Raw genomic sequence first — 10074 nt, forward strand, 5'->3', positions numbered from 1 at the left:
GGATTGCAAAGCGCACAGTCAGGCTTATCGAATTTTGTTACTTATGTTTGAATAATCAAACTCTCTCCTCTTTTTCTTTTTAGATTACTTAAAATCGTAGATAGTGCAGTAGTATGTATGGTGTTTTATTCTGTATATCATAATTAGTTAATAATTTTTGAGTGTTTAATTTTTTGTTTAAGTATTTATTTTAATTATTAGAGTTCCATCCTCTCGTCTCGGCCTGTTGCTACAGCCACGGCTCACAAAAGGAGCCTAAGTTCTGCTCGGCAACTTAATCCCAAGAATTGTGTAGGCACTAATTATTACGAAAACGGCTGCCATGTGATCCTCCGGTATAAAGGGAAAACTTGCCCTTATTGGGATTCCTTCACAGAGATAAATTATTGGGTAAAATATAATAGTCTGATTCAAAATCAATTTTATTTAAAATTCCAATTGGGGCTTGTGTAACATTACGTAAATATAGAAAATATTAAATGTTCAATAAACTCGTTGTCCAATTTTCGGAACTGAATATTTGAACAATAGGAAGCCCATTTGAGGAATGAGCGTTAAAGGACTGATTATGCTATTGTTTTCCCAGGCTGCTAGAGCTATATTATGAGCTACTGTAAAAAAAACCTATAATACGATTTGCGATGCTGGTTAAAACTAGTTTTCTACTGCTGTTTCTTATTTTCATAATTTGCGGTCCGATTCGAACTTATGACACGTCAAACATTAGCTTTAGATACGCAATAAACGTCACTTTTGACACTGACATATCCGATCAATATCGTATCTATACCTAATATTTGACTTATCTTAAAGTTTGAATCGGGCCGGTGGTTTGGTAAAAAGTTTAGTTTCAATAAATTGTTTTCAGATAATAAACTCACAAATGACAATTCTATCTATCTATCTATCTATCTAATGACAAATAACTATCTACTTTTTATAATTTAATATCATAAATAATGAAAGCCAGTCTTGGCGCTTGACGGCAGCTCGACGGCCGCTACAGCGGCATACTCGCTTCTCTTTTTCAGCTTCACGCGCTGTATAGTCGCGCAGGCGTATTCCAGTTTTAATTATAGGATATTCGATCTCTATTAGATATGGGATATGGATCGGATCTGTCAGTGTCAAAAGTAACGTTTTTGGGTTAAGAAATGTCACTTTTGACACTGGCAGACTCGAGCCATATCTAATTCAGATCGAATGAACAATCAGTCTAAAACTAGCTATAACCAAGGCAAGAGAGAAAACAAGAAATAAAGAAAAGGTTTTTTTAATGATAATGAATATAATGATACGTGTAGGTAACCCTTACTTAAAGTGTCAAAAGGGCATCTACGTGTTAGCATTGGGTTCGCGCACGTCTCCCAAAATGTCCGGAACACCATTGTTCCGTGATGGGGGAGAAAATGGGGTGGAATTTTGTAAACCAAAACGAAGGTGTTCCAGCAGAATATTCAAAATTCAGTGATACTTTTTTGTTGGCAGTGTCTCGCAACGATAGCAACAGTGTACTGGCGCAGCAACGAAGAGAGCGTGCAGGGCGAGCGCATGAAGGGGTATGCGCGTTCGCGCGAGCTCAGCGAGGGCGCGTCGCGCGCCGACCGCGTGCAGGCGGCGGGCAAGCCCGGCGCGGCGCCGCGCGCGCTGCCCGCGCTGCCCCTGCCCGCCCTGCTGCCTGCGCTCGCGCTGCTACTCACGCGCGCCGCCGCCAACCCCATTATACGATTAAACACTTAAAAGACTCGAAACGACAACGCAGACACTTCCTATGTGTTCGGATTTTTAATGGTGCAAAAAACGATCATTCTGATTAGATAAACTAATTATTGTAAAATACGCTTGATTCTGTGTAGCTGAGTAAAGTTATATATAAACACTAACGCGTGAGATATGTGCCATTGTCGAAGTAATTATTATTACCTTGTTATTTTATCATTATCACCTCCAATTCCAAAGATTATTATTTTACCAATATTTTGTCTAACCAAAGTAGAGGCATTTTGTAATTAACATATCAAAATCTCTTACGTATACATTTGCGTCATTAAGGGTAATCTATACGTATCGATACGTCAGTAAGTAATAACGTAGAAGTTATTTGTGATTCCAATTACGAGTATGAGCTATTACGTGACATATCATTCAAATCAGATTTCAATATATGTAGTACTGCAACATTGCTTAAAATCAGTCAACATTATTTCCAAAGATGTTGTGATGTACAGATTTACGTGGGCGGTTAAATTGGTGTAAAGTTATTTTTAGGTCACTTGCAAATATAAATCATCTTATCAATGTTTGAAGTTCGTTTGACTGTCATAGGTAACTTAAAAAGCTACCTGTCAGTACTTTTTTGGATGTGCTACAAAGTTTGATGGGCTTCCAGTTCGAGCGCCATCTTGATAGTCACGTCTCGTGATTAATTCCTTTGTGTTTTGCGCATTAATATTGTTTAAAGTGTAATGGCGTATTATACAGTTAACTAATGTGGTAGTGTGCAGTGAAGATTCTCCATTCACAATGCATGTGTGAGTGAAACGCGTTTAACCACCATTTTGGAATCACCGGCCGGTAGTCCACGTGCTACTTGTAAAGTCCAGGTATCGCTTTACAAGAGCTAATGAAATCACCGTATACTGTCTTGTACTAACCGTACAATTTTAGTCCTATTTAAGGCTCCTAATACCTTGATACTAGCGAAATAGTCCCACTGGACTGAAGCCATAATTTTAAAAGAATGAATGAATTAATAAAATTTGATGAAATGTACGGGTACAAATTAATTAAATAAACGGATCACCGAACACTGCGTTCGTATAGGATTAATACAATTTTACTGTTATAACAGATTTATAATATTATTTAGTTGCGTTTGATTAGTTACTGATGCGCGGATTTACCTTTGTTTACTTACCCCTACTATGAAAATGTAGACTTATTTAACCACCTTTTTCAGCGAATGGCCATTTCTCGAACGGCATGTTATTAGTCCATGTTAAGTGTCGCTGACTTAGTACTCTAGTGTGCTGCAATGGAAACCCGTACGATTTGAGAGTTCCAAATTCAAAAATAAAGCAAAATTGGTGATCTCAACAGGATCAACAATTTTACGCACTATGGCCAAAATTAATTTACAAATATATATTCCCGTTTACAGTATTTTCCTTACTGAGCGAAATACGCAGCACCATGACGCACTCCGTAGTATTAACGAAATATTAACAATATTCATATTTATTCTTTGCTGTCGCGTACATCAGGTTACATAGAAATACAGAAGTCGCGTGCGTCGTGTCGTTTTTGATGCTTAATTAACGGGTCAGAAGAAAATTCACTTTCATATTCTCTTCGGGCCTTTCCTCCTATCTTTGTGCAATAAATACATAATGTAACTTATTTAGTTATTTAAAAATCGTTCGTCGATTATGAAATAATTCAAATATGCATCATTTTAATCGATCACATTAGACTGTTGTAGGTAAATTCTGTCTATATTTTAGATACTATTGAAACGTGTTTACTGTATATATTGCTTAAAGTAATTGTACGAGTATGTCATATAAAATTAGCTAGGTGCCCCTTATCTAAGGATATTGGTTGCTGAATTAATAAGGTGTCGATCGAGGTGCCTACTTATGTGAGAAACTGACAACTGTTTTTGCCATTCGGATGAAACATGTAATTGGAACCACACATTGTTTAGGTTTGGCCAGGGATATTCCCGGAAAGCGTTTTATGTTACTGGCAATATTGCTAGTGAAATAAAACCACTAAATACTGAAAGGAAACATATGTGCGTTAGCAGACGACTAATTGCAATTATCGTTCCTCATATCCTAAATATCATTGGGTGGATAGAGTAGAGGCAGATCTCAGGTAGAGTGAGCTCGGCGTCTGCGTAAGCTGGAGCGAGTCCGCTCTGGGCGGCTACCGGGAAAATCGAAATTCGTCAATTGCAGGCATTTTTCTCTGTCATTCTCATTACGTGTTAGAGAGAGTAAAAGAGAAAGATCCGCGCAATTTCCGAATTTCGGTTTTCGCGGTAGGTCCCCTGGACCGAACAAAGTGACGTGCTCTTGTGTTGGTGGTCAAGACTCATTTTGGGTCATCGCGCCAGCCAAGTAAGTAATTGCAATTAAATCGGCAGTCAATTCCAAAATTTCGCAATATTGTCAATTTCCTAATGTACTCAGTAAACATCAGTAGGTATCTAATTATTTTTTTCAGCGCTAATTCGGCAAAGTCGTTTCATTTGACAACTAATACCTTGGGAGCGTTTAATAAAAGCTTGTATTACAAGTGAAGTCTATTTGTAACTCTTAGGTATTAGAAAGAATGTTCCGCTTGTGTTACAAGTTAGTTTCAAGCTTTTTTGAAAATCTCTTCTCTTCTTCTTCATGAAATATTAACGGAATGGTGGCCGCTTTCAGATGAAAGAAGCCCCTGGCGTCCGTTGGCTCGTTGGGTGAACGTCATTCGGAAGATTGTGGGTCACTTCTGTTCTGGATGAGATTAGTTCAGGACCGGGATAAGTGGCGTAATAGAAGAGAGGCCTATGCTCAGCAGTGGGCGATAAAAGGCTGATGTGATGATGATGATGATGATGATGTTCTTGAAAGTACCGTCTGGTCAACCGGAATAAAATACTGTCAAAGAATTTAACTTCGGTTGACCTATTTCTTGCCTTTTCACGTTGACAAGCAATATGAAAGTCGCTAGGTACTAATGTACAATCAAATTAACCTTTCGTATACGCCTGTCAAAAATTTGCCATGACATTTTTTTATTTTATTTTTTATTAAATACAGCAACTATCTTTACAGGTAAACCCTGAGACAATAGCGCCTTAAATTAAGTAATTCTTATTACCACTTAACTAAATAATTAAATAAAATATATACCTATTACAATCCCACAATACACAATAATGTCAATTTAGATTTCAATATTACATTACACAATAATTTCAAATTAATTTTAAATCCATTACATTATATAACAATAACACAATACATATAAACACGTTTTTGACAATTGCCACATCGGGCAATAAAAAAGATCTGTCTTGTCGGCAACGAGATTCAGAATGTGTATAGTACGGCTGAGAGGTGCCTTACGGAGCAGATTCGTCCTCTTCGCGACATCTTCATGTTTAAGTTGAATTTGGTTGAATATATATGGAGCAGATCTACTTCTAAGCATACCAAAGGTTAAATTCCTTTATTATACCGTACTTTTCAGCCTACCTTATTAAAATATCGTGTGAGCGTGAAATAAAATAAAATTGTAAAAATATATGTTGTTGACAAAATGATGTTATAGTGTCTACATGATATTACGTTGGCGATGCAAAATAAATTATGTGTGGTTTATTAGGTTATATTTTAAAACTGGTCACTAACGTTCCATAAGTTGAATAGTAAAGGAAAGCGGCTACGAACAGAGAACCCGCCGAGCGGGTTCCCGGTATTCAATATGCTAAACAACGAAAACACTGTATTCACACATTCATCGCTGAGCTACGGTCGTAGCGCTAACGTCGTAGCCGATAACATAGGTTTCCCGGTATGTAGAGGTAATGCTTCGTAGAGACAAAACGACAACGTGTCGTGTCGTGAGCGACCCATTTTAATATGTCCGTGATTCTCGCTGGAGTTTTGTATGTGGTTAACAAAAAAACATTACAGTAATTTCTTATTCTATGAATATAATATTGACTATTGTACAGGGATGTAGATGATTATTGGATTGTCCTTTGGACAAATAAACAGAAAATAAATAGTTCCATATAATAATATTATGCGTGTTACGAACTAAAAATTATACGTAAGGGAAAGTCGACAATTTAAATTGTAAATTCGTGAGCATTTTTTTAATAATCAATAATATGAAAAATTTATGAATCACAACGTGATTAAAATACCAGTGCATCAGACAACAGCCTTTTCTACTTCATCTGGTCACTTATTTAAAAAATACATCAATTTATATTCCTAATGCCAGACTTGCCGCAGATAACCTAATGCAAAACAAAGGGTAAAATTTGCGTATTCAAATGTTTAAAATTGCCCTCTATAACGAAACTGCCCCTGATGTCATTAAATACCAACTACTTAAAGGAATTTCCATGAATGAATATGTTTGTGTACATTAAAACTTTCGTTGTCCTAGTTTGGTTTTGTTTGGAACAAGTTGACAATCGCAGCGCAAGTTCCACCCGGCCGGCTCCCTTTTTGACGTGTTCGCCACCCTGCACATTAAAAAAAAGCGGCCAAGTGCGAGTCGGACTCGCGCATGAAGGGTTCCGTACCATTTAAGACGTATTAAAAAAAATCTACTTGCTAGATCTTGTTCAACATTTTACCACTTTGGACACACATTTTACCACTTTGGAACTGTCTCTCGCGCAAACAATTCAGTTTAGAAAAAAATGATGTTAGGAACCTAAATATCATTTTTGAAGACCTATCCATAGATACCCCACACGTATGGGTTTGATGAAAAATTTTTTTTTTAAATTTATTGACGTATTAAAAAAAAACTATTCACTAGATCTCGTTCAAACCAATTTTCGGTGGAAGTTTGCATGGTAATGTATATCATATATTTTTTTTAGATTTTTCATTCTGTTATTTTAGAAGTTACAGGGGGGGGGACACACATTTTTTCACTTTGGAAGTGTCTCTCGCGCAAACTATTCAGTTTAGAAAAAAAATATATTAGAAACCTAAATATCATTTTTGAAGACCTATCCATAGATACCCCACACGTATGGGTTTGATGAAAAAAATTTTTTTTTTAAATTTTTATGACGTATTAAAAAAAAACTACTTACTAGATCTCGTTCGAACCAATTTTCGGTGGAAGTTTGCATGGCAATGTATATCATATATTTTTTTTAGATTTTTCATTCTGTTATTTTAGAAGTTACAGGGGGGGGGGACACACATTTTTTCACTTTGGAAGTGTCTCTCGCGCAAACTATTCAGTTTAGAAAAAAATGATATTAGAAACCTAAATATCATTTTTGAAGACCTATCCATAGATACCCCACACGTATGGGTTTGATGAAAAAATTTTTTTTTTTAATTTTTATGACGTATTAAAAAAAAACTACTTACTAGATCTCGTTCGAACCAATTTTCGGTGGAAGTTTGCATGGCAATGTATATCATATATTTTTTTTAGATTTTTCATTCTGTTATTTTAGAAGTTACGGGGGGGGGGGACACACTTTTTACCACTTTGGAAGTGTCTCTCGCGCAAACTTTTCAGTTTAGAAAAAAATGATATTAGAAACCTCAATATCATTTTTAAAGACCTATCCATAGATACCCCACACGTATGAGTTTGATGAAAAAAGATTTTTTGAGTTTCAGTTCTAAGTATGGGGAACCCCCAAAATTTATTGTTTTTTTTTCTATTTTTGTGTGAACATCATAATGCGGTTCATAGAATACATCTACTTACCAAGTTTGAACAGTATAGCTTTTATAGTTTCGGAAAAAAGTGGCTGTGACAGAATCGGACAGACAGACGGACATGACGAATCTATAAGGGTTCCGTTTTTTGCCATTTGGCTACGGAACCCTAAAAATACAATCTAATCTTTATTTAGCCCACTAACTACGATAAATTTGAAAGACCAATTCGTTTATTACTTAATTTTTAATTCAGTGAGTTCATCCTGCAATCTTTGTAATAAGTAGTTATTTGATTACAAAAGGGCAAAGTTATTGTTAAAAATTGATACGCGAACGAGCGAAATAATCCAAACCTGTGAAAAAAAGTGGAACTGCCAGTGGAGTCGCGAGGAGTTTAAAGCAGGGTTATAAAATTATTCCTACCGAGTGAAACACGTTTTTCACCACACCCACGCGATGTAATCCAAATGAAAGCTATAAATAATATTTGACATTCAAAATCATCACTTAAAAGTTAATTCCACCAGCCAACATGAGGAAACAACTTGAAATTCGCATCAATTACTTTGCTACTCTTGTGTATAGCATATGTAGAATTAAACTTTTTCATTTGTTTATGAAGAATAAAGAGTCTTTACGAGCTGTAGGCCAAGCACAGAAGCGGCGCGACAGTATCTCGCTCGCGAAATAGACTACCCGTCTTTTTCTCATTGTATTTATTAGAAAGGGCCGGGTAGTCTTACTAGTTAAAGTTAAAAAGGGCTGGTTCCCAAAAAATATACTAAGTTATATAATTTACTTTTTCTGCTTACATCTAGCTATACTTTATCCGAAATAAGTGATTATAGGTAATATGGGTGGATTCTTAAATTAGGGACTATGGAAGTCAAGGTACTACAACTGACTATGCGAGTAATACGTTATTTTCTTTTTTTTCTATTAGTACTCTTTGCTTACTTTACTACTGCAGTCTCTGGAGATATACTCGTAGGTTTCAACATGGTTTTAATCGATTCAATACTCATTACCACCGTTACGGCCATTGTACAGAACTAGTTAGTTTCTGCAATTTAATTAAAACAGTTAAACTGCAGGAACTCCGATAATAAGTTCCATTTGTTGTTCCAGCGGAGCTGCTAATTAGGCATTGCAATGTTCATTTCATATCGTACCTACGTTACGTTCCCAGGTTATTCGGATTACCAGGACAAATGAAGACTCGAGGGAATTTACTTGAATCAATTTTTTACCTATGTAATTCGATGTTATAATATCCGGTACCAAAACGCTTGTTATTTTCGTAGTCTACATCTAGACGTAGACTTCGAAAATAATTGATATGCTAGTAATAATTTATATGCTTTTATATTAGTTTATATGCTAGCATAGAGTAGCGGAATTATCAGTACCGCTACTTGACACTAGATGTCTCGGGTGCCGCGACTGACGAAAATTGTATTTCTCGACAATTTACAACTAATATTACAAGCAGGAGTTGAAAATAGAGTTCCGGTTAATCCGGTTTTAATCGTCGTAACATCTATTGTCAAGCAGCAGTACCTACTGATAAATCTACTACTCGATCCTAGATGTCGCCTACGAAACTAATAATCGTTTTGATACCAAAACTGACGAGCACTCTATTCTTACTTTTTATTTCTCTATGCTTATGTTTACGTAACGTAAAATTTTCTGTTGTGGCGAAATACGTTTCAATTTCACTTGTGGGTTTGTGTCATTAAACGGCACAGATTCAACTAAAATTGCCCGTATGAAATATGGAACATTTTATATTTTATTTGCAAATCTTTCGTTGCGGGCTATAACGTATTCTATATTCTATGAATATTTATTAACGAATTATTACCATGTACAATGAATCGCTAGAAACAACTTCGTTTATTTTAGACTGTTGCAAATAGCCTCAACATTTTTTAGGTTTATGTGTAAAATATTTTGCTATATATTATACTAATGTTGTTGACATGCGCGCATGCAGCAAGGCCACACGCTGCCGCTAAAATTGTTGCTTATTGTTATAAAAAAAATAGAATTAAGAGTCAATATGTAAATAATGAAATAATTGTGTAGCTCAAAGTTAAGAAATCAAAAAGAATAAAATTATGTGATCTACAAGTAGTGTTTTTTTTATAAAACCCCCTTCTAACCAGATCCCATTTGGAAAATGGGCTACATTAAAATAAATAATATTTAGGATTAGCATGTACAGTCAGCAAAACTAGCTAACTATACAAATATTTATGCTGGAGTGCTAAGCATATAGTTTAGCTGACATACATTACAACTAGTCGATATACCTACCTACGTAAAGCTTAATTTTAACACTTGGCATCGTAAAAATAGAGATCGTTTCTTAAGTCAGCATTAATTTTAGCGAATAAAACAACGCGCCAAAAGTATCTGATATTCCGGAAAACTTTTCGAAATATAGATAAATCTCTAAAATTCACGTTCAATAGTATTTATCTTTTACAGTCTTAATTGTTCTACATATAGAACCATCACTTTTTGTTAAGCTATTACAGAATGGTAGAAATTTTGAAGCGTTGTTTGATCCACTACTTTCGATGCTGACTGTACTCGTACCTTGTAATATTAGCGGAAGCCTTTTTGAACTTTATTCATT

General features: G+C 35.6%; 1 protein-coding gene across 1 annotated transcript in view; it reads left to right on the forward strand.

Annotated features, from left to right (window-relative positions):
• Window positions 1-9563, forward strand: part of LOC133534847 (uncharacterized) — a 127225-nt gene extending 117662 nt beyond the window's left edge. Inside the window, exon 7 of the mRNA XM_061874140.1 lies at window positions 1489-9563. Coding sequence (XP_061730124.1) covers window positions 1489-1740 — 252 coding nt within the window. The 3' untranslated portion in view covers window positions 1741-9563. The remainder of the gene's footprint in view (window positions 1-1488) is intronic.
• The last annotated feature ends 511 nt before the right edge of the window (window positions 9564-10074 follow it).

Source organism: Cydia pomonella, chromosome 2 (assembly GCF_033807575.1).
Source record: "Cydia pomonella isolate Wapato2018A chromosome 2, ilCydPomo1, whole genome shotgun sequence".
Lineage (NCBI taxonomy): Eukaryota > Metazoa > Arthropoda > Insecta > Lepidoptera > Tortricidae > Cydia > Cydia pomonella.